At 38.3% G+C, this 27316-nt stretch overlaps 1 protein-coding gene across 8 annotated transcripts in view; it reads left to right on the forward strand.

The window, feature by feature from the left end:
* Nucleotides 1-5316: 5316 nt before the first annotated feature.
* Nucleotides 5317-27316, forward strand: part of LOC6502589 (rho GTPase-activating protein 26) — a 323527-nt gene continuing 301527 nt past the window's right edge. For 5 of the 8 annotated variants that reach the window (XM_044717276.1, XM_044717280.1, XM_044717281.1 and 2 more), the window contains exons 1-2: nucleotides 5319-5514; nucleotides 26473-26657. In XM_044717276.1, the coding sequence (XP_044573211.1) occupies nucleotides 26480-26657 (178 nt within the window). In that variant the 5' untranslated portion in view covers nucleotides 5319-5514; nucleotides 26473-26479. Of the gene's footprint in view, nucleotides 5515-5693; nucleotides 5787-26472; nucleotides 26658-27316 lie in introns of all 8 variants that reach the window. The other 3 variants (XM_044717277.1, XM_044717278.1, XM_044717279.1) reach the window with 3 other exon arrangements.

Genomic DNA, 27316 nt, shown 5'->3' on the forward strand with positions numbered 1-27316 from the left:
CGGGGTCCGGACGGTTGATAATTCTGTTTGTTGACTTTTAAGGATGTTTGAATTAATGGGTCTGGTGGTATAACTTGAGGCGAAGCCACAGAGGACAGTTCGAAACGGTTTTGCTCCATGTCCATGTCCAGTGACTTCCATCTTCCCGTGTTCACGCAATCCACTTGTTTTCATTTTGGAAATGACTCGGCGTAAAGGCCTCGCGTTTCTCGGATTCCAAAGGGATGTATGTTCCCGATCTTCAATACAATGTACTTTCAACATCAGCAAGTGCCGCGCGTAGTACTTCTTCCCGCAGAACAGCAATCAACTAAATCTCCGAAAAGTTTTACTTTGTTGAATACACCAAGCCCCACCCATGTGGGTTGAACCAATTGAAATAAATGAAAATGCCATTCCCGGATACTTACTTTCCTCATCCGAATTTGATATACGCTCGATCTTTTTTGCCAATACTCTACTAGCCGCGGAAAATTCTTATTAAATGTTATGCCTCGACAGTAAATAGTTTAGGGGCCAATAAAATGTCTGAAAACAGAGAAAGTACCAATTCCAAATGAATTGCACGAACTGTAAAACAAATGAATAATACTTCCCATATTTTTACAGCTTACTTTTCACTTTAACAGCAATTGGTCTAAAGTAATCGACTGCAGTGTACGTGAAGGGCAGGGTTTACGGTGATATACGTACCTTTGGCAGATCTCCCACATCCGATGGTAGTGGTTGTTATCGTGTGATGCAGCAATCCACACATTTCTTGATAATATCCCTTACAGACCTCAGACCTGATTAACTTGATAAACTCCTTGAACAATATCCGATCCTTCTAAGATTTCTCTGACTCGAAGCGCCACGTACTGAGGATACTAACGAATGTCCGAATTTATAAAAAAAAAAAATCATGAGCATCTGTCCAAAATCATTGCGCCTTTTAATTCTAATTGATATATTAGACTCCAAAAACTTTAAAAGTCGCAGACCCAAAATGGCTGCCATCAATTTCATTCTTGAAACTGATAAGGCCAACTTATGGGTTTCAAAAGGGGCTACTCAAAGGAGCATTTGATTTCGCAGCCAAAATCAACAGGCAAGTATGCTACCGTAGCATAGGCATCGAGGCTCGCGTCAACAAATGCAGTTGGACACTTTCACACAAATTACTCCGTTTGGACAATGAGGATTGCCAATCCCAGTCATTTTCATTCGAGTCTTTAATTGCGCCACATCGAATCTCTATATGTAGGGATCTAAAGCGATATACCGTAACTACTAGTCCACCGTATACACACCAACTACTTTTTATACTCGAAAACAAACTTGATACATCAAGAAATTATGGGGTGTTTTTTAAACACACTTTTACCGCATAGAAAGAAAGCAGAGAAAAACAACGTTTATTTTAAACATGTCGATAGTCGATTTTTAAAGCTAGATCCACTAAGGATCGGCAATTTTTGAACAATGCACTTTTAAATTTTAGCAGCATTAAAATTGTACGTTTGGCTTCCCTCGAACGGCTGAAGACTAAGTTATGAAAGGTGGTTCCTTCGTCTTTTATAATTTCGCGCAGGACATTTCACAAGAAACTTTTCCTCTTTCGCCGAGGAGATAATGTATAGTGACCTAATGTATAGTAATGTATTGTATTTGGTTTCAAATGTGTGCGTATTCTGTAATTTTTGTACTATATGTTCGCTTGCCTCCGCTGGTTTTATTTTTATTGAAATGGGTACAAAAAAAAGAAAATCGGTCCATAAAAATTATGTAGAATTTTGACACATTAATTTTCTATACTTCGCAGAAACATCACAGTACAAAATGAGTGGAAAAAGGTAAGCTCCGATGCAACGAATCGTAATAATTCCAAGTAAATTTGTTAATGAGTATTAAGGCACCACGTAGTAGTAGTTTTTTGACGCTCACTGTGCATACACAAACCATGGCGGAGTTTGAACACCATAACCGCATTTTCGATAGTATAACTACCACCTGCACCGCATTTTAGACGAGTATACTAGTAGTTCCGAACTGCTGCAGATCTCTGCTCTATATGTTCTGAAGGATTATTTTGATACGAATGTTAAAGAATTCATGTAGTCCGAGGGAATCAAAAAAGGACATTACTACTACTCTGTACTTAACGCTTACTGTGGGTGTTTATTTTGGACCTCTGGAGCAACTCATGTCTAATTACGAATGTTAGCATGTCAGACTCGGGAAGCCACCACATGCCCCGAACTTTTTGCTGGAGTTCTTGCTTTGCACCCAAAAGTCTGATGGGAGACTGTGGAGACGTTGAAGAACACTCATCGAACTTGATAACCAATTTCGGATTTAGAAAGGCTTGATAATGCCTGCTAGTTGAACCATCTCATCGTCCTTATCCAGCGACTGTAGTGAATCGTCGAAGAACTAATTTAGACAAATTCTGGAACAGTTTTCGCCAAATCACTCGCCAAAGAATTTATTTGAGAACTTTTGAGATTTTTGAGAGCTGTTTCTTAGATCTACAACAAAAAATACCGCATTACCGCATTTACCGCATTATTAAGGGTTCGGATACCGCATATAAACTGACAAATATGAAATACACGCGACGGAGTTATTTCATCTGGTCCATACCAACGAATCATCCCAGTTGGCATCGAACACCAATAAGCTCGTCATTATAAGCTTCTCGTACTCCCAATCGGAGTATAAAAAGACTCTTCGTCGATAAGGGCAAAAATATCCCCTCTTTTAGTTTTATTATACAAAGTTATGGGTATATAACAGAATAGTACCCTTTTTATCGATCATGTGGAGCTTGAATTTTCTGCTAGTCCTTGTCTGAACCTTCCACCATATTGTAGATCAGCAAGCGATAAGTCATCGAAGGTAGCTAGATTGTCCCCACCTGATGCAAAACAATGTTTTACCCAATCCAGCTTCAGACCATATTCCAGTAGTCCCACTGAAAGCATAGAGGCACAATAATTCTGCACAGCGAGTTTTAGCCGTATAACAGATTCCAGGTTAATCGGTTTGATTGCTGGCTCATCTTTCAACTTAGGTTGTAGATTAGCATTTACTATTTATGAACGTCCATACAACATTCTCAGAGCACCGATCGCATATGGTACCGTAGTGGTATCATAAGTTTTCCTCGTACAGCTTCTAAATCAGCTCCTCTGAGGCACATCTGAAGTTTCAGATGTCTCTGAAGATTCAGCAACTGACAGTAAAAATCCTGCTCAGTTGCCTTGGAATCAAAATTTAGCTGCGTCGTTGCCCATTAACGCGGCAGCATTTTAAGGTGGATCCGACTGAGCAACACTATTTGGTATGAATACTTAGTAGTATACGCAGTTTTCTGCTGCATATTAGGACCCGTTACCCAGTGAGCATTTCCGATACCCGCGTTCGTTTGATGATCAAACAGCTGTTTGTATATTTCCTCATTTGATTGAAACAACGTGATTTCATTTTTACTTACGACGTGGTGGAATAATTAAATACCCAAAGAGTAACAGAATAGAATACATTGTCATTAACATGCCGTTTTATAAAGTTTCGATGAAAGCCTCATTTGTGGGATGATACAGATACTCAGTTTTAGAAAGAGGCAATGCTCTATAAAGAGTAATTCCATATAAATCTGACACAAAATACAAGTCCAGAAGTTAACTTTAAGAATTTCTAAAGTGCCTAATTTAACCAAAGCACACGACAAACATGACTGTGGTGAAGTGCGATAGAATGCAGTAAGTATCCACGCATTTCTCGACTCTCTCTCTTTATAGCTAATGGGCGTGTTTAAGGATAATCGGGCGCTCCAGATACTATATAAGAAGAAAAATTAGAGCTTTAGAAGGAGTTTTTTAAGAATCTGGGAGTGTTAAGTGGGTGAACCGCCTTTGGAGAATACGACTAAATGGAAGGGTATTTTTATAAAGCTGTAAGCGTTGAGTTGAAGGACCACCTTCGAAGAGACCAATAGCTCTAATAAAGTTCAAAGTCCGAAATGCTATGGAAGCTATGGTCCAGCCATTGAGGAGAAAAAAACGGATTTTAACAGGGCAGCGATTCCGTGGAGTGAAACAGGCGCCGGCTGCCGAGCACTAGGCAGATCCGTTCTTCATGGCGTAGGTCTGAGGAGCGAGTGGTGGACAAGCGCCGATGGCGGAGATGAGTAGGAAGCGTCGAAAAAACAACGAGGATCTAACGTGGGTATAAAACACGTTGCAATTGAACCATCCCAGTGTAAAGAGTCAAGTCCTTTGATTAAAGGAGGCCGTAATTAAGAGAAACTATTTGTATTATTTCCGGGCTTCGGCAATAACGTCGAATTTATAAATTTGGTGGAACGTTCTTACAAACTCTGTAATCTTTTTGACCAATTTTTTCAAAAAGTTATTCACCTATGAAAATGTCAGATCGGTCATAAGCATAAAACATTCAATATGCCAATCCTATTTTTAATCTGTTATTTTCTGAACATAGTTTGTAATTGGATCTTTAAAAGGTCGAAACCCGTTTTTTCGCCAGGTCTGATGGAGTACCTGACTGTGTGCTTAAGAACCATAACTCTGCGCAAACCATTCCTTAAAATTTTCAATTTATCGCTGGAAAGATCGTTTTTGCCACTTAATCTTATGTCCGATAGTGACCTTTAAGTGAATCTCGGTGACTTTAAAAACTTACTTGGTCAAATATCGAATAATTATCTTTATTCCTTTCCACCCATCATGAATTCACGGCAAGCATTCTCTATCTCTATCTCTATCTCTAGGTAAAATTAACCATGTTAGAAAATCGTTATGCCGGCTTCTAGATGCACTAATGCCGTATGCTCTATAAAAATGTAACCTTTGAAAAATTTTAAATAATAAATTTCGGGTTTCCAGGCAATCCCGCCTGACACGCAATGACCCCCCAACCAAACAATGTTAAGGACGGTTAAACTCTTTAGCACTCGTTATGGCTGTTAAAAATGATAAACAAAAATAGTAAAAAAATAAAATTGTATGCCCTTTTTGTTAGTCTCACAAAGAGATGTTCAACATATAAAAGAATTTTTAAAAGTAATTTTTTTTTACTAAATTTATATTTTCATGCCAATATACAAAATACAACAGAAAGTCACAACTGGAAGAGAAAATATTTCTTAAAGCAAAATTGAACTTAAGAATAATGAAAATAATACTTTTTCGGGATTTAATATATATTTATTGTATTCCATGTATTTTCACATACGAATAATTCCGTAAAACGTAACACCTACCTAAGAAATTATAAACGCATTGTAAATTGGGTATAAAAAAATCAAAACAAAGATCTTAATGCGTTTAACAGCACTTAATATCCTATAACAGCGCTGCAGTCTCTCATGTAAATTTAGCTTATTTTGTTTTTTTCTCATAGTCGTTGTATCAGTGCTTTTATCATTTATAAATTAAAAAATACGTAGTTTTCAAACTAAGATAGTTCTGAAACACCTGAAAAAAACACTCAAGAAAATTCATTCAAATAGTAAGAATTTATTTTTTATTATTAAATTTCGTACTCTCGGTGTGGTAAGATTGCGGGATAAACATACATACATATATGTATGTTATTGTTGAATAAAAGTGCGCTAAAAATTAGGCTTGCAAGAATTATTTTCAAGCTAAACTTTGAACCAATATTTACCTTATTTTTAATGTTGCTAGGTGCTTTGAAATCAATTTGCATATAAAGTGCAACTATGCATAAACAAAAACATTCTAATCCGCCTGTACACATTCAACAAGTTTCAGGTATATGTATGTATATATGTATATATACTTCTATGTACACATGCCATTTAATATGCCATTTGAAAAATTGCAGTAACAAAAAAAATAATGAACATCAAAAGTCATAACTTTACTAGTTATTTTATGGAAATAGATGAAAATATGCTTATATTTTATTTATTTATCTATTAAAGAAGATAGTTAACCTTAATTAGATAGATTAGAACCTTAATTCAACAGTATATGCTATATTTATTTGTAGAATTTATTTTTTATAAAAATATAAATTTTTACATATCGAGTGTTTTTAGTACCGTCTGGAATTTTACACAGACCTTCCTCAACTAGCGACGTCGGTTTTATACCCTTGCGGAGGGGATTATAATTTTAGTCAAAAGTGAGCAACGCATTAAAGGAGACATCTATAAAATATATACAGGATCACCTCCTGAGTCGAGATGAGCATATCCGTCTGTCTGTCTGTTTTTGCGCAAACTATTCTCTGAGTTTTATAGTTATCGAGTTGAAACTTTATACACACCCTTCTTTTGTTTGCAGGTCGAGGATCGGTCGACCATATCCTAATATACATAGCTGCCATATAACTGATTCGAAAATGCCATAACTTTGGTGTTTTTTAAGTTAGAAGGTTGGGACTTTTCACACATGTTATAATTGGCCAAAATATTTTATCTACAAAATTGCATAGGGATCGGCCGACTATATCCTATAGCTGTCATAGAAGATCGGTGTCATAACTTTGGTGTTTTTTAAGTTAGAGAGTTGGGACTTCCACACATGTTTATATTTAAAATATCTTATTTAATGGTGGCTACCTAACTGCAAAGGTATATCAACTTCGGCTCCGCCCGAAGTTAGCTTTCTTTTCTTGTTTTCGTATTAGCCTACTAATAACGCGGCGTATTTGTTCAGATTTAAGGTTTCGGTTTGATTTGATCGCTTTAAGGTAGTCAGAGCAAATTATATATGCTTGTTGATTTCTGCTGTTAGCATTGACGATTAAGGTGGTAGGTTTCCGTAGTGCAATGTTTCTGTTTCGGTGGTTATAAAAACAACTAATGGTGTGTAATGGGATTATTTTATCTCATAAATTTCATGAGAAATAAAGAAAACGGGTGGCTGCGTAGATTACACTGTGCGACAAAAAAATGTTTAAGTTGATTTTTTTTTATTATACCCTTGCAGAGGGTATTATAATTTTGGTCAAAAGTGTGCAACGCAGTGAAGGAGACATCTCCGACCCTATAAAGTATACATATTCTTGATCAGGATCACCTCCTGAGTCGATATGAGCATGTCCGTCTGTCCGTCTGTCTGTCTGTCTGTCGGTTTCTACGCAAACTAGTCTCTCAGTTTTGGAGCTATCGAGTTGAAACTTTGCACACATCCTTTTTTTCCTTGCAGGTAGTATATAAGTCGGAACGGCCGGGATCGGTCGACTATATCCTATAGCTGCCAATAACTGATTGATCGGAAATGCCATAACTTTGGTGCTTTTTAAGTTAAAGGGTTGGGACTTTACTTAATACATTTCATATAACATGTGCATATTTGACCAAAATATCTTATGTACAAAATTTCATAAGGATCGGCCGACTATATCCTATAGTTGTCATAGAACGATCGGAATTGGCATAACTTTGGTGTTTTTTAAGTTAGAAAGATAGGACTTGGTACAGATTACTCTTTGGGCATAATAATTCAATATCCCAAATTTTATAAGGATCGGCCGACTATATACGATCCGATATATATCTAATAATATAAGATGCGTGGCGCCACCTAGCGGACTGCGACTGAACTGCAAGGGTATATTATATCAACTTCGGCTCCGCCCGAAGTTAGCTTTCTTTTCTTGTTTTTCACTTTTATTTATCAAAATAAGAATACAAGTTTAAGAATACAAGTACAAGTTAATATAAATAACCAATCAGCTTTTATGCACATTCAAATGTCCAAAAGACGCACGGTTTTGCATATTTCACGGCCTTATAATTACATATTCAGAAAATTTTTAAGCATTGTTATAAAACGGTGTATTTTCTTAATACATTTTAAATAATAGATATTGAACTTGCATAAACGCTAATAACGGTAAAAAAAATATTTTCCCAATATGTAATTATAAGGCCGTGAAATATGCAAAAAAGCTCGTTTTTTATCATAAAAATTTATCATAACAAGAAAGAAAAGCTAACTTCGGGCGGAGCCGAAGTTTATATATCCTTGCAGTTGAGTCGCAGTCCGCTAGGTGGCGCCACGCATCTTATATTATTAGATATATAGCGGATCGTATATAGTACACCGATCCTTATGAAATTTGGCATATCGAATTATTTTGCCCAAAGAGGAACAACCATCCTTCTAACTTGAAAAAGTTATAGCATTTCCGATCAATCAGTTATATGACAGCTATAGGATATAGCCGTTCCGACTTATATACTGCCTGCACAGGAAAGAAGGATGTGTGCAAAGTTTCAACTCGATAGCTCTAAAACTGAGAGACTAGTTTGCGTAGAAACAGACAGACGGACAGACGGACATGCTCATATCGACTCAGGAGGTGATCCTGATCAAGAATATATATACTTTATAGGGTCGGAGATGTCTCCTTCACTGCGTTGCACACTTTTGACCAAAATTATAATACCCTCTGCAAGGGTATAAAAAGAAAAATCTTATCACTTAATAGGTGGCATAGATATTTTTGTTCATAATTAGTGCTCCTTAATCGAAAACCATCAAAAAAGTAACTCAAAAATTTTGTTAAATTTTTTCGCACAGTGTTATTAATTAAAAAAAACGACGAAAAAGAACAAAATGGGCTGTACGTTAAAATTCGTTCTATATTCAATAATAAACTTAAGCCTAGCTTATCTATTGGGGCGAAGCGAGGCGAATTCACAAGAGAGAGCATCTGAGCTTTTTTTCGCTTCCGTTCCGCCCTATGCTAACTTATACAAGACTTCCAAATAACTTCAGTTTATTTTTCATTTTCCATTAATCTATCTATTATTGATCTATTAACGCTACACCGGCCCCGTTGAAGGCCTTCATCCGGCTTCAACCAACTCGCAGCCTAGCCAGCTTGTGAGCTGCTCTCTTAAACACCGCTCCAAAGCTAGTCCTCACGACGGCGGCCTCGACCCTTCCGTCCGCGCCGTCGTGAGTTTCAACGACCCTGGCGGTGATCCATTGTTGGGGCGGCTGGTGATCCTCTGCGACCAAGACCAGATTGCACTTCCCGATTTCCTCCTGCTTCCGATGCCACTTCGACCGCACCTGTAGGCTCAAGACGTACTCTCGGGACCATCGTTGCCAAAAATTTGCTTGATTGACGAGACAAGCCGCCATCGCCGCAACCACGTTAGACCCTGCTGGTCCGGGGTCCGCGCTGCTGGTGGGGCGATGAGCGGCCCGCCTGTCAACATGTGCCCGGGAGTCAACGTCTCGCCGTCGCTTGGGTCCTAACTGAGGGCGCCCAGGGGCCTCGAATTCATGACGGCCTCGACTCCAACGACGACGATCTGCCGCTCTTCTGCGGTCAACCTCGCGCTGCCCACCGATCGTAGAAGTAGGTGCTTTGCAGATTTGACACCTGCCTCCCATAGTCGGCCCATGTGCAATGTAGGACTTGTAGAGGGGCCTACTACGAATTTTCAATGTCGTCTTAGTAGGGCGTCTTAACAGAAATCCGCGCCACATATGGAGAATGGGCGGAGAGCACGGATTCGATCTAAGGGTAAATCTCTCATAATTTGAGTCATCAGATGAGGCTTGCATTTAAAACAGCGCATCTATGACGGTACTATCTGACTGTAGACTTCCTGCGCGTTTACTATTCAAACACGCTGTCGCAAGAGACTCACCAGTGCTCACGAACCCATATGAAAATTCGACTCGTGCAAGTATCGGATATAGCTCTGAACAAATTAAGAGCGCTTCGTCAACAATACTGGAAACTTGGAATCGTACGATAGACCAGCATTAGTTAGTCGCCCCCCGACCCGCAACAACGAATAGGTAAGCCCGTCCTAAGCAGCTTCGCGGACAAATGGATTTTGCTTCTGTAGACTTGGGCTAACAACCAGGTTTTCCTCTTGATACTCGTGCCATTAAACTATCTGGACAATTTTATTAAAAGCTTCTTGGTATTCGACAGGTTAAGGTACGCTATCAAAAGGAACTACTAATTTTTACACTTCTTTATAAAGCGGAACATGTTAACGAACACTCGCAGCAGTTTTAAGTGAGCGAAAAATCCTTTTATCACTTCCAATAAATATGAGGTGGAGACCATTGCGGTTAATCCGACTGCGTTCTCTTTTGCTTAGATCTGCAAAAGCTCTGGTGACGGATCAAACCGGAGACTCGTTGGCCACTTAACGTAACTTTCAGCTCCATTAAAAACGATGGACCTGTAAACCAGATCGATTCTACTGTCTCCTTTACGTCTCCACCTCTTGACACGATATCTTCCGGTTTCTGTTTAGTTGGTACATGCCAACCTCTGACCACTCTTGAATTTTAGAAACACTATTTGATACGAACGTATGACAAAGACGTTGCATGGGAACGAATCCAATGAAGTCAAAGTTCTGAATCTGACCAATATTTACTTCGTTCAATCGGTTCTGTAATAAGAGGTTTGATTTTGCGGCAGAGGTCTGCGAGAAGGCGAGCGGCACATATCTCTGACTGACTTCAATTCTGACTTCAAACGTGACCTGAAGGCAGTATTCTAATAGTCTTTCGATAATGTTTTCCACACAAATCCTGTTCTGGCGACAATATCTTTTTAGAAGATAGAACTTCTTCCAACGAACCGAATTTTTTTCAAATTGTAGTCCATCTAATATTTATTCTTGGCAATTCATGCTAGAGACCGGCTGTTGAGGAGTTGAGGAATTTGCCATATATTTTTCCGATCCTATCCATCCAAGGAGCCTTTTTTGAAGTATGGGATGGTTCGGACCTTGCTTTATTTGACCAACGGGCAAAACTTCCAAAAATGACTCAGCTACAATTAACATATGGGTAATTCTCTAATGTCGAACGCGACATTCGTACGCATTCCAACTGGAAAAAAACAATGCACTAAGCTTGTTTTTTATTTTAACAAAAGTGAATCTAAAAGGTTTTGATAAGTTGTATAATTGGTGCAAATATGAATTTTGGAAGACTTTTTGTTTTTAGAATATTCAAAAAAAACTAGGGCTGTCGCACGCGACAAAAAACAGAAGTTACTTTTTCAAAAACCATTTCAAACGCTGATTTTAGCGAAACCTGATGGAAAATTTGTCTGCAATCAATTTCAAAACGTGATTTATTATTTGATCTTAGTATTCTTATTTATTCTTCGTTATTCTTTTTGTTTCACTTAAAATTATTTGGTAGTTTTTTTTTAAATTCAATTTTATTCACTGTCGCACGCGACATGTCGCACGCGACAGTTTCTTCCCTCATATTTTTTTAGTTGTTTTTGTACTTTTAAAATAATAAAACGTGAATTTGAAGATTCTAAGTTTAATAAGAATTCATTTAGAGCTAAAAAAAATTAATTTAGGCTTCAAACTTAACAAACAAGGAGGAAAGTAATATAATTATATGTAATATAATAATATAATTTTTTTTAATTGGTGTCATTATTTTTTAAATTTTGTCTCCAACGCTTGCAGCTGACTTTATTATTATTTTTTTCATTCATCTGCATTAATAAAAAGCAAACAAAAAATAAAAAAAAAATTTTAAAATAAAAAAATTTTTTACCATGTTGCACGCGACTAACTTAAAAAACGTTTATAACCGAATTCACTACTTAAATTTCACAAAAATTTTTTTTTAATACTTAAATATCCAATTTTATGTTTGGACCCAAGTTTTGATGGTCATTCGACAAATTTCTTCGACGCACTGATAACAAATGTTCTTTTTCAATGTCGCACGAGACAATGAAATAAACTGATAATCTGATAAGAAATTCTTAGTAATTAGCAATCGCATCGTTTCTTTTACATTATTGTTGTAATCTTTGGTTATTAGCCGATATTACAAATAGTGAATATCAATGCAGTTGAACTCTCTTTACGAAAATTATGTAAAACAAATTGTGCCGCTGAAATGCTAAAAACTAAACTTTCGCACATTTGAGACTTTGGATTAAAATATTTCGAAATGTGTAATAAGTAAATGTTAAATATTATTAAATTAGTTAAATTTAATATGTTCCCTATAAAAATGTGTGAAAAAAACATTCTTTTATTGACTTTGAATTTTTTTGTCGCGGTTGACCTTTCGGGAGAATTACCCATATCTATCCGCTGAGGCTTATAAAAATATGGGTCTGCTAATGGAAATTCTTTGGTAGGGTCCCATCTTTCACGTTCACTAACTGGTCAGGGTGATAGCCTGAAATGGTTCTTAAAATCCAAAAGTCGAACGGAACCTCACTACCAGATTAAGCCAGATCTTCAGTAATGAAATTCATGTGTGACCCTGAGTTAAGTAATGCTCGGGCCAACATGTGCTTGCCATTTTTTGTTTGAACGCTTACGATCGACGTCCCTAGCAAAACCCTTTCTACAGACGACGCATGCAAAGCATGTGAAGTAGAAGGGCCATTATTTGTTAACGCTGGAGAAGGTTTTTTCAGCGGTGGTGGTAACGCTAAGTTACTTTCAGTAATTTCACTGTAAATAGGGCAGAAGACGATCTTGCACAGATTTTACATTTAGTCGATTTGAACTTCGCTACCATATGACAATTTCGCAGACAATTAAAACAGAGAGAGGCTGACTTAATAAACTAAAACCTTTTCATTACAGCATGACAAGCGAACGGACTACTCTGGGCCAAAAAATGGTCTTGAGCGTTACAATAACTGCAATCTGGTTTGGTTTTGGCAGAGGAACAAGCAATCGAACTTCTATAAAGTTGCTTGCTAAACCCAGTTTTCTCCTGTTTTGGTTTGCCAGTCTCATCATTGGCAGGTGCTGGTACCTACGATTTAATATTTTTTCGAAATTGGACCACAGCCGCAAATCCTTATAATTCATTGACTCTTCCCAGTTTTGCCTGGTCACTGGGTCTACTCTACTCAAAACTAAATGTATAATAATTGAGTATGATGTATAATCTCTTATGGAGAATAATGATGACATAAATCGATGACACAGTGTCGATGAGACCCATTAACGACGACGCAGACGGTTTTTGAATTCTGAATAATTTCCACTGAATTTTGGCAATGCCAAATTGGGAAGTCGAACTCGAGTTGGGGCTGCAGAAATTGCAGTAGCTGTACGGGAGTCTTCAGCTGTATTGATGGCATTACATAAGGACATAACCCTTGCCTTTGTTGTTATTGCTAATTCTTCCAATTCGGCTCTAAATTCATCAACTTCATCTAATTGCTCTATCTGGTCTTTCAACTCATTTGCTTGAGAAATTGTCTCATCTAAAACCTAAAGGAAGTGATCCAGAGAATCATCCGAAATAAAAAGGCCAAATATTATCTTTTAGTACAGACCTAAAACTAGAAACTGAACGAAGGAAAAAAAAGAAGTGAAAATTGGATTTTTGGGACACCTTTTTGCAAAAAACTCAAATTTTGGTGAAATTTTTTTAACATTTTTTTGTATATGTATATGCATAATAGTTTTTATGAACTAAAAAAAAAATTTTTCCTTCAAGTTCTCGAGAATAGTATCTCGAATGCCCGTGCAAAATTTGATCAAGAACGGGTGAGTAGTTTCCGAGAAATCTTGTCAACCGACTTTGAAAACATAGGTTTGAGAAAAACGCGTTGAAACTCAGTTAACGAAAACTACAGGGTGCGCCATCTCGAACATCGGTATAGAAAAACTTAAGAGCTTTGATGTTTGTGAAGCGATTGGCTTGTGTAGGTACGTTTTGGAAACGTCACTTCAGTAAAATTTGAATCGTGAATAACTTAACACCAAAAGAACGTATCGAAGTGCTGACTTTGTTTATCGAAAATGGGCGTTCAATAATAAAAACGCAGCGTGCGTATCGACGAAAGTACAGAGGTAAAAAAGCGCTTCTTTTTCTGAGAATGTTTTTTAACACGGTTCAGGGCCACATAACCGACCACGCCCGAGGCGTTCCAGTGCTCCAGGACCCCACCGTATCGTACTGGCGGCGTGTAGCATATAAACGTTAGTGACACCACGATGCGGCGCATTTTGATGGATTAGGGACTGTTTCCGTACAAAATACAGATAACACAACGATTGTTGCACGAAGTCAAGCCGCGGCGGTGGGCCTACGCCCGAAAAGTAGTCCAGATTCTCGAAACTGAGTCAAATTTTTGGCATGAAATTTTGATGACAGACGAAGCACATTTCACCCTGTCTGGTGGCGTTAATAAACAGAACTGCCGCATCTGGGGCACTAAGAATCCTGAGGAATGAGGAACCATTACACGACAAGAGAGTGACAGTTTGGGCGGGTATTTGTGCCTCAACCATCATCGGCCCTTACTTCTTAAAAAATGGAGAAACTGTCAACGCAAGCGATATCGCACATTGTGTGGCCGGAGATGCGTCGAAAGGGTCTAGAAAACTTCTGGTTTCAACACAACATGGAGTTTTTGCAGCGAAAATTTCCTGGACGCGTTGTGTCAAAAAGAAGCCATATCCACTGGTCGCCGGATTTTTTCTGTGGGGCTATCTAAAAAGCAAAGTATACATAAGCAAGCCCAAGACCATCACAGAGCTCAAGAAGAGTATTCGCACCGAAATGTCGATATATTGATATATTATTCAATGTGCTCGAGAAACTCATGGAAAATGCTCGAAAAAGGACACTTTTTTTCATCAAGATCAAAGGTCAAAAAGTCACTTAGTCTATATTGTGTTCAAAAGTTAGTTTTGACAAATGAAAACTATTTTTATGTTCAAAACGTATCTATTGCAGGTTTAGCTTGTTTAGTAAAGCTTTACAGAAGTTGTAGATAGCCATGACTTTTTGAAAATATGAGATTAAAAACTCCAATTTAATTGAAGAAAATATTGTTTAACCACCTATAATAAAGTCAATAAAATTATTTCGAGTTTTTCCTTAAATCCAAAATTAAAAAATAGTATGATCTACTGATTTCAATAAGAAAATAAAAAACTTCCATGTTGGAAAAATCATAGAAGACCAAAAATAATGTAGAAAATCTGAGATTTCAACTTTGGATGAGTATTCCAAAGATATGGTAACTGCTAGATACCATTTTTTAATTTTAGTTGGTACACATACATTTCAAAAATGATATGTACTAGAAACAATGATGGTCATCGCCATTACACGCCCTATATAATTCAATATATGGTAAAATTTGATCAATTTCTTCTCTTAGGTGTACCGCGGAAACTGTGGGTGATAGAACCTATGTTTGTTCTGGACTTTGGTTCAGTGGAGCTTAAGGGGGCAGGATGGTTTCAGAGGCTGAAAAATAGCAGATTTTTGCGATTTTTTTTTTTTTTATGTCTGAGTAAATATATCAATTCAATTTTTTTACACGATTAATGGCTATATGTGGAGAGTATCTAGGAATTTTTATTTTTAAGAAATAATTATAATTTATCCCGTGACGGGCAGTCGGCCGGAGTCGCTTCCAAAAATTTGTCTCTTGCGGTGCGTAAAGTCTGGCCTTACAGTGTTATCGGAAATAAAAAAATTGAATTGATTTACTTAAAATATTAGTTTCTTGTGCGGATGAACGAAACCATTTTGAAAAATATTCGATTTTGAATTTTTGGCGCGGTTGTAAAGTCGGAGGTACCATTTTTACATAAAAATCCGCCCATTATTGCCCGTAAAAATGGTAAAAAAAAAATTTTAAAAAAAAAGCGTTCGTTCATCCGCAAGTATTTATTGTATTAAAGATGTGTGCAAAATTTTATTTAGATCCGAGCATTACTTTTTGAGTTACGTTACGCACCGACTTGAAAAAGTTGTTTTAAGAAAAACGCGTCTAAAGTTTTAAAAGCAATGGAAAGTATATGGAGAGAAAGAAACTAGAAAATCGGTATCTCAGCAAATTTTAGTCCGATCGACATGAAACTTTCACAGGATATTCCTAAGATAATGTTCTATTATATAAAAAATTTCTGAAAAAAAATTTTTTTTGAAGCCTCAAACCATCCTGCCCCCTTAAAGGTTATGGAGCAGGTGAAAATATGCGTGGAGGAAAAAAAAAAGTTGCAAATTGTCGGCCTGTGTAATATGTAAATATAGATTAAGGTTGCCATAATATACCTGGCAAGTTTCAAATAAACCAAAAAGATTGCTAAGAAAAAATGTTATAAAAAATGAATTTTTTTTCGACGTCCTTACTGTGAGTAGCCCTTTGAAATCGAGTTGCAGTATATACAGTTACGAGGAAAATAATTGTAGTGCCGATGCACTCGTTACAAAATTTACAAAACAATATAATTAAAATAATTGTTTAAATTACTTATTTTGAAGTCCTACATTCTTTAAAATTGTAATATATATGTTAAAGAATCACATCGTTAAGATACTAAAGTTTTTTAATAAATAAAATTGCAATACTGCGAACGAAATGCGTAAGTTAAAATCATAGTTTTTTATAAAAAAACTAAAAAATTGTTAATAGTTTGTATAAAATTAAAAATCTGTATTTTTTTCATCACTTTGGATATCGTAACTGGTTTAAGTTCCATATTAAATGAATTAAAAATACTAAGCCAAAATAACAAATTTTTTATTTGATAATATTTGCTACATAGTATGTAGTCCATACACATTAACTTTCCATGGCTGTCAGATTTTTTAAAGACCGTTTCTTGAGCTATTCCATTTATTGAGAAAAAAATATTGACTGAAAGTGCTAAAACAATAAAATAAGATTAATTGATTTTTATACCCTTGCAGAGGGTATTATAATTTTGGTCAAAAGTGTGCAACGCAGGGAAGGAGACATCTCCGACCCTATAAAGTATATATATTCTTGATCAGGATCACCCCGAGTCGATATAAGCATGTCCGTCTGTCTGTTTCTACGCAAACTAGTCTCTCAGTTTTAAAGCTATCGAGTTGAAACTTTGCACACATCCTTCTTTCCTTTGCAGGCAGTATATAAGTCGGAACGGCCGGAATCGGTCGACTATATCCTATAGCTGCCATATAACTGATTAATCGGAAATGCCATAACTTTAGAGGGTTGGGACTTTCCACACATGTTATATTCGACCAAAATATCTTATGTACAAAATTTCATAAGGATCGGCCGACTATATCCTATAGCTGTCATAGAACAATCGGAATTGGCATAAATTTGGTGTTTTTTAAGTTAGAATTGGGATTTGGTACAGATTCTATTTTGGGGAAAACAATCTGATCTGCCAATTTTCATAAGGATCGGCCGACTATAAACGATCCGCTTTGTATCTAATAAAATAAGATGGGTGGCGCCACATAGCGGACTGCGACTGAACTGTAAGGGTATATCAACTTCTGCTCCGCCCGAAGTTAGCTTTCCTTTCTTGTTTTTAATATTTTGTAGTTTTTTTTAATTTTTAAAATTTTTTTTAGTATAATCAAGAACAGGCTCATCGAAACAAACCTAAAATATCTTTTTAGATATTAATTTTAAACGTTTATTTTTTTGTCCAATTTATTTCTCAAAAGATACAAACTTTTAAAAATAATTGAAACAAAGGGTGAGGGTTCGTCTGGGCGTAACTGAGTGTTGTAGTTAAAAAACTTTCAATTTCCGTTGATAGTTCCACAACGATACGATAATATATATCGTTTGTAATTCCAACTACCTTTAGGATCATGTTGCATCAAAATGTACATAAAACATTGCCAGCACTCTGTAACTCTTTGTGGGGCTGCTACTGCCAATAAAGATTACGCTACTAAATATTAATTGAAAATTGTCGTCGCTTCGCCGATCACGGTGAATGCCTTCAAACAAACACTCTAGTGTACTGGACAATAGTTGGAGTTCGGTTCGTTTTATTCTGAAAGAATTACATCAGCTACTTAGCTCTTAAGGTTACTTAGTTGGCTACCATACCGCAGTTTCTCTTCCCTCTCCTTGTGATGGCGCAAATCGGTCTAATTGATCCGCCAAAATATTGTTTTTCTTTTTACCCCATTTAGTGAGATCGAATAACATAAACTGAAATCCCAAAGCTACTGCTACATATAATACTGACTTCTAGCGGCGCTAAGTTTGAACTTGACTAACTATCGATAGCTCTAATCCGTTCCGCGACATCGGCCGGTACTCATGCATCCATCTCTTCCAGAATCGATTGCGCATCATCCTCGCTATGCGCCACTGCTTCCTGGTAACGCATCTCACGGACTCCTGTCCTTGGGAAGATCTGGGACATCGGGTGCTCCCTTCAGAAAGTCGTTGGGTGTCAGTGGAGCCTCCTGGTTCACCGTCACTGGTAGATGAGTGAGCGGCGGGAGTTTACTGTGCTCTCCGCTTCAATCAGCAGTTTCTCCAGGACGTGCTCCTTGGGTGCGAGTTACTTCATCGTGTGCGCCAGCGCCTTCTTCACGCACTGCACCATCCTTTCCCAGGCGCCACCCTCAGCTGGGTTCGCCGGGCAATTGAAGATTCTTTAGACGACAGCTCGCCCTGGATCTGGACAGGCTCGAACACTTTGCTGAACCTCTTGGCCTTGGGGTCGGCTCCAACGAAGTTCTTTCCATTGTCGCTCCTAATCCTGACGATGGGTCCACGTCGGCTCATGAAGTTCCTCATAGCGATTATGCAGGAATCGGTGGACAAATCCGTGAACTATCTCCAAGTGCATAGCTCTTGTGGTCAGACAGTGCCACCCACCTTTTCTCCGTGCGACGTCCAACCGTCACAAATAGCGGTCCAAAATAATCCAATCCGGTAAACTTAAAGGGCCATCCGTAGGCCTCCAGCCAGTCCTCTGGCAGGGGACCCATCTCAGGCTGAGTTGGTCGTGCCCTTCGCAGCTTGCAAACGTTGCATTTGCTCACCACCCTCCGAAGCAGCCTCAGTTATAGCCCCAATTTTAGTTAGCGAATCTCTGCAAGGATATGAAGTTTATCATAACCAAGGCAAACTCGCATTTCATTTCCTCTTCATCGGGCGTCGGAGGAATCCACCCCTCGCTCGATCTCTGCCAGCTTTCCTCTGCTCCTCGTAGAAATGATGGACCGCTTAGCCATCGCGAACCGATGCTCAGGTCCACGGCCTTGCGCGGCCTCGTCTCGCCACGTTTTCGCCAGACGAAATCCATCTCCACTGGGACGCCTCCGTGGATTCCAAGATCTCTGCCCGGTTACCGACGAACTGCTTGTATCTCCGGTCGGTGAGTGTCCGTCCATAAAACGCAGCTGCTGATCGCCCCACCGTGCTCCTGCTTGACGGTGTCCATCAGTCTCGTGCCCAATACGGCTGCTTAAAGTTCCAGTCGCGAGATCGACATAGTCCTCATCGAAGCGCATTTCATCTTAAAGCTTAGAAAATGCGCCCGCACGTCTCCGTTCTCGTAAGTGGCCCGCCAATACGCCGCTGCTGCGAACGCCGACTGACTTGAGTCCACGAAGATTCCGGTCCATCTGATGCTAGCGATGGATTCAAGTGGGTTCAATCGTCACAAGTCAAATCCTGCATTTGCATGCATTTCTTTCACCCGTGTCGAAACGGCGATAGCTTCTTCGTCACTGGTGAAACTGTCGACGTAGTCGTCTACGTAGTGGTTTTCCTTAATAGCCAGGTCTGCTCGCGGATCCGTGTTGCTGTACTGCGAGGCATTCACGGTCTTCACATAGTTCGCCGAACATGGTGAGCAAGTTCCTCCAAACGTCATCACTTGCATCTCGTATACGTCCGGCTCCCGCTGGTCATCTCCGTTTCTCGACAGCAACCTCTGGGCACCTCTGTCCTGTGGCTGCCTGATGAAATATCTCCTTGATGTCTGCACAAACCCCAATTGCTCCTTCCCGAAAATGGAAGAGCACTGCTGGGAGGGACTTGTAGCGCTGTGGGCCTTTCATTAGCGCTGAATTAAGGGACACGCCGGTTACCTTGGCAGCCGCATCGAAGACCAGCCGGATTTTTCCAGGTTTGTTCGGGTTTTCCACCCCAAAGTGCGGCAGATAACATAACTTGCCTTCCTGAAACCTCTGGACTTCCTGGGGCTCCAGTTGTCGTGCATACGTAATCGTCCATTATTCCCTTATAGGCCCGCGCGAAGTCCACATCGCGCCTCATTTTTTCCTCGATGTTGACGAGTCTCTTAAGCGCCATATTGTACCATCATCGTCTCTCCATAGCAGGAGAGACGAGTAGTCGCCTACTCAGGGATACCAGCTGCGACTGGCTGTGCCGGCTTTACTCGCTGACCATCTTTTCCAGAAGATTATCCTAGGGCACGGCTAGGAGGCACGAACTCTGGAGCGGTGAGCTCGCCTTTTCGTTCACCGGTCCATACACCACCCATCCAAGTGCGGTGGCTGCTGCAAATGGTCCTTTAGATACATAGCTTCTTGTTCTGAGGGGTATTCTGAGGGGATGATCCAGTCCAATTAGGATTCTCGGCGTCGCATTGTTGTTCGGCTTCACAGGCAGGCGTGCATTGGTCTCACTGCCTTTACATCATCCCGACGCAGGCTCTGCATCGGAAGGTTCAAATTGGCCACTCCGTACACGTTCTTCAGCCCATGGTGCTTTGGTTTGCCCGCTGCACCGATCTGCACGCTTACCACTTTCGTGTGCTCTTTGGCAGATTTCCCATCAAAGAATTGCACGTTCAGTTGGCAACTCTCGCCTTTCAGGTTCAGGCTGCGGATGAGTTCGTCGTCGATGAGCGTGACAGACGATCCTTCATCCAGCAGTGCATAGGTGTCGACCTGCGTATTCTCCCCGTACGGCGTCACGGGTAGAATCCGAAATAGCAGGTGGCATCCAATCGAATATAGACGCCCCGCGTTTATTACTGCGGCTGACGTAGGACGGCTCCTCTCGTTGGAGAGGATCTGCGACTAGCGGCCGTCTGGGATGTCCAGGTTACTCGTGGAGAAGGTAGTGATGCCTCATTTGGCATCCGTTGACGTTGCATCCGTGGCTCTGCAGAACCGTTACATGTGTCCGGGCTCCAGACACGAAAATCATAGCCTCAACTTCTTCGCAAACTCCATCCGCGTCGTTGCAGAAACGCTGTTGATTTCCTTGCAGTCCCTGATCTAGTGTTGTCGAGATATAGGGCAACATCTGGGGCGGTCGGCATACCGCTCCTCCTCGCGAACACTATTCGCGTGCAGGATCCTTCGCCTCGGTTGCTCCTTGGCTCCAGCATCCTGTTCATGAAATTCATGAAGCCAGGTGCTGAGGTGCACCACTGTCGGATCCGGATGTATCGTGACCGTGTGCTTCGCCCAGTCCAACCTCTTTCTCAGCGGCAACTTGGCGATCAGCTTCTCCATTAGCTTTGGGTTCTCCAGGTGCTGGCTGCCGATCGTGGTTGACTGCAGGAACGCTGCCAGGTTGCTCACCTTCGTCGCGAACGGCACGATCCTTGCAATGTTGGCCTCCTAAATTGGCTGCACATCGCGCACGCTATCCACGCTATACGGATAAGTAGCTCCGGACGTCCATGCCGGAATCGAAGCTGCTCCATAACAGCTTATACGTTGCTGGGATAGATGAGCAACGTCTTCACTGTCTCGCGGGTCTCGCCCTTCAGGACTTTCACAAACCTCTGGTTGTTTTCCAATTGTGTGCACTTGTAGATTGCCGTTGTCGCCAATGGCCAATATGCCAGGGGCGATAGTGCAGATACCTCCAAAACACAATTTCGCACTTGTAACTTTCAAAAAATTGAATTTTTTTTTGTATTTTCTTAAAGTGTATATATTTAGAAATGTGTTAACAAAATTTTGAAATGATCCGGTGAAAATTTATTGAGATACACATGTTCAAAGGTAGGGGCGTCCGGTTTATGTAATAGTGAGTTGAAACTTCAAACACGTGTTTCTCAAAACTACGTTCTTGAAGTCGGTGACTCGAAAACTAGTGACCCGATTGTCTTGAAATTTAGCATGCTTTTTAATACACAATAATCTAGTACTTAATCGAAGGATTGATTTTTTTATGCAAAACTTTTTTTTTTAAACAGCTGAAAAACTACCGCTTTTTTTTAACGAAAAACGATTGTTCAACTTTGATAGGTCGATTAAGTACTAGATAAATTTTCAATAAATGTAAATCCGTTTCATTTTTTGATTTCAAACGATCCAGATTTCCACAGTGTTGGTCACCGCAAACCGTGTTTTTCAGACGGACCTTACTTCGACGGGGAATAACTTCGAAACTGCTCAATATTTTCTACTTTTTTTCCAAATTTAAGTTAAAATGATGTATTTTCACGTAATAAAGCGATATTTCAAAACAATTCAATAGTTTACGAGAAAAAAATTCGGGAAAAATGTCTATTTTTTGGCGCTCAAACTGCGCATGCCCCCTTAATAAGATTATGCAAAAAAAAAAGCAAATGAGAAGCAAAGAGAAGGAGCAAATTAACCAAATCAGAATAAGGTGACGAGTATACAGTCACTTTAATCTGTTACAAAAGTGCGAAAACTATAGTAAAAGCGATCACGTAACTGAGCGGACGTTTCGAGACAGTTAGAATAAAAGCAAGACAGCTAATGCTTAAAGAAAAATGAAATGCACTGATCCCCTGCAAAATCTAGTCTGTGGAGCAACAGTGGAGTTTTTTTTATTCCTTGGGAAAATATTTTTTTTTACCGTTATTAGCGTTTATGCAAGTTCAATATCTATTATTTAAAATGTATTAAGAAAATACACCGTTTTATAACAATGCTTAAAAATTTTCTGAATATGTAATTATAAGGCCGTGAAATATGCAAAATCGTGCGTCTTTTGGACATTTGAATGTGCATAAAAGCATGTCCGTCTGTCCGTTTCTACGCTAACTAGTCTCTCAGTTTTAGAGCTATCGAGTTGAAACTTTGCACACATCCTTCTTTTGTTTGCAGGCAGTATATATGTAAGTCGGAAAGGCCGGGATCGGTCGACTATATCCTATAGCTGCCATATAACTGATTGATCGGAAATGCCATAACTTTGGTGTTTTTTAAGTTAAAGGGTTGGGACTTTCCACACATGTTATATTTGACCAATATCTTTTGTACAAAATTTCATAAGGATCGGCCGACTATATCCTATAGCTGTCATAGAACGATCGGGATTGGCATAACTTAGTTGTTTTTTTAGGTTAGAAAGATGGGACTTGGTACAGATTCCATTTTGGGCAAATCGTATTTGCCAAATTTCATAGGGATCGGCCAACTATATCCAAAAGCCACCATATAACAGAATGATCGGAAATGGCACAACTGCATGGGTATATCAACTTCGGCTCCGCCCGAAGTTAGCTTTCCTTTCTTGTTTTTTACTTGTATTCGACATTGATTTGATCGGCTGTGGATTTTTGGGTTCAATCGGACCCCGAATAAAAATTAAAATTTCAACTGCACCTTATTTTGTTAATTCGGCTGCTATTAAAAATTATAAAAAGCGTAACACAGTTTATACATTTCAAATGCATTTTCCTGTAAACCGTGTTTTACAAACTTTCCTCCATCTTATCTTAAAAACGGCTTGACCGAATGACTAAATGAATAAATTTTTTAGAGAACATTCCACACATGGAAGTGTATCGAATGAACTTTATCCTCATATGTGAACAATTTATATTAATTTCTCCAATTTTAAGTGATTTTAGTTCACTTCATTCACTTAGTTATTCTTATTAAAACACCGCTATTTTGTTTTGGGTCAAATAATGCAGTCACCCCAAATTGTGGAGGAATTTTGAGCACATTTTTTTAGGTAGGGTTCTTTAAAACGGTGTATTTAAAGTGTTTCACAATTTTTAGTTCAATAATGAGTATATGTTATAAAATGAAAAATATTTTAAAGCTCTATTTATTTCCTGGAGGCACAAAAAAAAACCTAGTAAACCGCTTAAAAAAAGCCGCCACACGGGATGACCCTCGTAAATGATACATAAAAGTACAACTTTTCAAGAAAACTACACACATTCTTGTATCTGACGGAGAGTGTAATATAAAGGTAAAGCTGTTATGAGTTATAAAGGTATTATTATTATTTTTTTTTAGGTTATACTAAGCTTATACCACGCTCGAAATTCCAACATTTCATTAAGCTCCGACACTGCCTAATGCGCCTATAAATTTTCAGCAGAATGATTCCGCTGTGATTCAGTTGACATTTCAATGTTGAGTGATGATGCAGTACTCGTAATAGCTGCACTAAAACCCTTATCGTGATCCTACCATCGAAACATATATTTGTTAAGATACAAGAAAGCCAAGAGCTTGCCCCTGATACTGCCGAGATTAATATCTCGGCTTACTTGATGAGGTTACTTGATGTATCCAAAACAAAAGCTAACATAAAGGGAACATTTTCTTCCAAGAACATAATTCTTACCAAGAACACTGCTTACCTACCTATACTAAAGGGCTACGTAGCAAACTTCCGAAACTGTATTCAGTTAGTTTTTTCCTTCTATCCCCTTCTATTTTTAGCTCCGACTTTTACTTTTAGCTCAAAGTAAGTGACACTCTTAGACGTGATCAAAGGGAAGGACGGTTAATTGTTTTAGATTCAACATTTGTTCTAAAAAAATTAATTACAAGAGTTTAGTGACGTAGAATTTCTTTGCATCAAAATGCTAATGAAGTTACTCTTCTATAACTTTGCCTCTTTTCGAAGAAGCATATCATCCAACTCTTGAGGTTTTAATCAAAACCAAAAATTTAATTGACTTAAAATCTTCATTGAAAACTCATAAGGTACGCTTTCTCCGTAAGGCTGACTTTATGAAACTAAATAAGTTAATTGTGTAATTTGACTGGTCCGATTTAAGGATGGCATGTGAAGATATAAACTTTGCTTTGCATCAATTTTATAACAGTTTTAGATTTTTTAAAGCGCCGCTCCACCACTTTCAACTTATTGGAGCTAATTATTATCATGGATGCATTCCGGAATGGCTTACAAACAGACGTCACTTACACTGTCTTCAGGAAAGCATTTAACTCTGTTAACTAATCGCTTCTATAAAGTAAACTCACTCTTTTGCATTCTCAACTGATCTCATGATCTAGATTTCGAGCTATTTATGTGGAAGAACCTCACGTGTCTTCTTTAATGACGTTCAAATTTGGGGTGCCCCAAGGAATCCATGTTAGACCCTTACTTTTTACACTATTTTTTAAATACTTGCCCCTTGCCTTAACTGATTAACTTGTACTTATCTACGCTGATGACGTTAAGCTTTGTCTTCAGTATAGATTCACTAGCGCCCAATCTAGACTTCAATCCGATTTAGATCAATTTCAAAATTGGTGTTTAGCAAATACCCTAAAGGAATGGATCAAAATGTAAACTTAGGTCATTTTATCGATCTAGTCCTCACCAGGCTATGTACTTTCTCTATGGGTACCCCTAAGAACGATTATCTCAGGTTAACGATCTAGGTGTCCTATTAAATTAGAAACTTAAATTTACCGACCACATATGCAACATGGATAATAAAATACAGGTCTTATTTGGTGTTTTTTTATTATGAGTCGTGTGTTTGAAGTCCTTAATAAAGAGTACACCGAAATCACATCGAATCTGTACAAAAACATACTAATTTTCGTTATTATAGGACTTAATGAAGATTCAAATCTTCACCATTCCACCCTACAAACTGTAGAACCATGCCAATGTAGACAGCCTGCGCCTACTTACACCCTTAAGATTACACGTTCTTTGTAAAAGGACTAGAGTAGTGTACCAAAAAAATGTATATTATATATAGAAATATCTTGGATATATCTAAAATATAGCTAAAAGTTAAAATATCACGTTACCCACATATTCCACATAAGTTATCGATACGATTCATCAATTGACAGATTTATAAAAATATTGCCAAAGTTTATTCTATCGCAAGACTCAAATTTAAAATACCATCTAGTAATACCACATAAACGAAAAATTAAAATATAACAACAGTCACACAAGAGCAGTAGCTCATAAGATATTTCAATTGCTCTGCTGTCATCTTGCTCCCAATTTTTTTCTGGTGCTACGGCTACGGGGAGCACAGTGTTTAATTTTTGCTTTTGCTATTCTTAAAGTCTTGGCTCCGTGAAAACTCGGAGCTGAGCAGAGCACATAATTTTTCATCAATCTGCTGAAGCTCTGCTACAACTATCATGAAAGTAAGAGAAACAGAAATAGCAAAACGAATTACTACGGGAGTAACGTAGCTATTCAAACCCAGCAAAAAACTAAATTTTTCTAAACATTTTTTTTGCTTAATTTTACTATCTAAATTCCGTTCAGACTTTCACCCAATTACATTGAGTGCTTTCTTTATATGCATTTATATGTTTTAAACGTTGAGCTATTTAATTAACAGGTAATGGTTTTACTAGCCGCATACCCAATGAATCGTAGAACCATTTTTAGTCCCAACCCGATAACCTCTGCCGCGTTAACTTTTATAATTAATACTATTTAATGCTACTATTACTAAAACATCTTAAAAATAAAATAAAAAAAATAAAATTAGTTTTAATAGTTAAATTAATTTAACTTTATATTTATCAGTACTATCATGGGCGGTGGAAATGATATACGGTGCGGATTGGAACCATTAGAATTTGAAGAATGTATTATTGATAGTCCAGAGTTTCGGGAAAATTTAAATCAACATGAAAAAGAGTTGGATCATACTAGTCATCAGATAAAACGCATTATAAAGGAAGTTAAAGACCTCATGACTGCCGCTAAAGGTAAGTAACAATTTTGTTCCTGTTTTAAAAAGTAAAAAATGTATCCTCAAAATTAAATTAAATAGATGCCCAATTTGGGAAATAAAATATACATGGGTAATTCTCCAGAAAGGATAACCACAAAAAAAAAAATTCAATATTCAAAAAAAATTCAATATAAGTATGTTTTTTCACATATTTTTTTTCGAAAAAATGTAAAATAATTTAAATTTAATAAATTTAATAATATTTTACATTTACTTGTAACACAATCTGAAATATTTCAATGCAAAATTTTAAAAGTTCAGTTTTCAATATTTCAGTCGCACGATTTGTTATACCCTTGTCGAGGGTATTAAAATTTTGGTCAAAAGTGTGCAGCGCAGTCGAGTTGAAACTTTGCACACATCCTTCTTTTGTTTGTAGGTAGTATATAAGTTGGAACGGACAGGATCGATTATATCCTATAGCTGCCATATAACTGAGTGATCGGAAATGGGTTATAGGGTTGGGACTTTCCATACTTGTTATATTTGGCCAAAATATTGGCCGACTATATCCTATAGCTGTCATAAAACGATCGGAATTGGCATAACTTTGGTGTTTTTAATTTAGAAAGGTGGGACTTGGTACAGATTCCATTTTGGGCAATCTAATCCAATCTGCCAAATTTCATAAAG

Source organism: Drosophila ananassae, chromosome XR, assembly GCF_017639315.1.
Source record: "Drosophila ananassae strain 14024-0371.13 chromosome XR, ASM1763931v2, whole genome shotgun sequence".
In the NCBI taxonomy this organism is placed as follows: domain Eukaryota; kingdom Metazoa; phylum Arthropoda; class Insecta; order Diptera; family Drosophilidae; genus Drosophila; species Drosophila ananassae.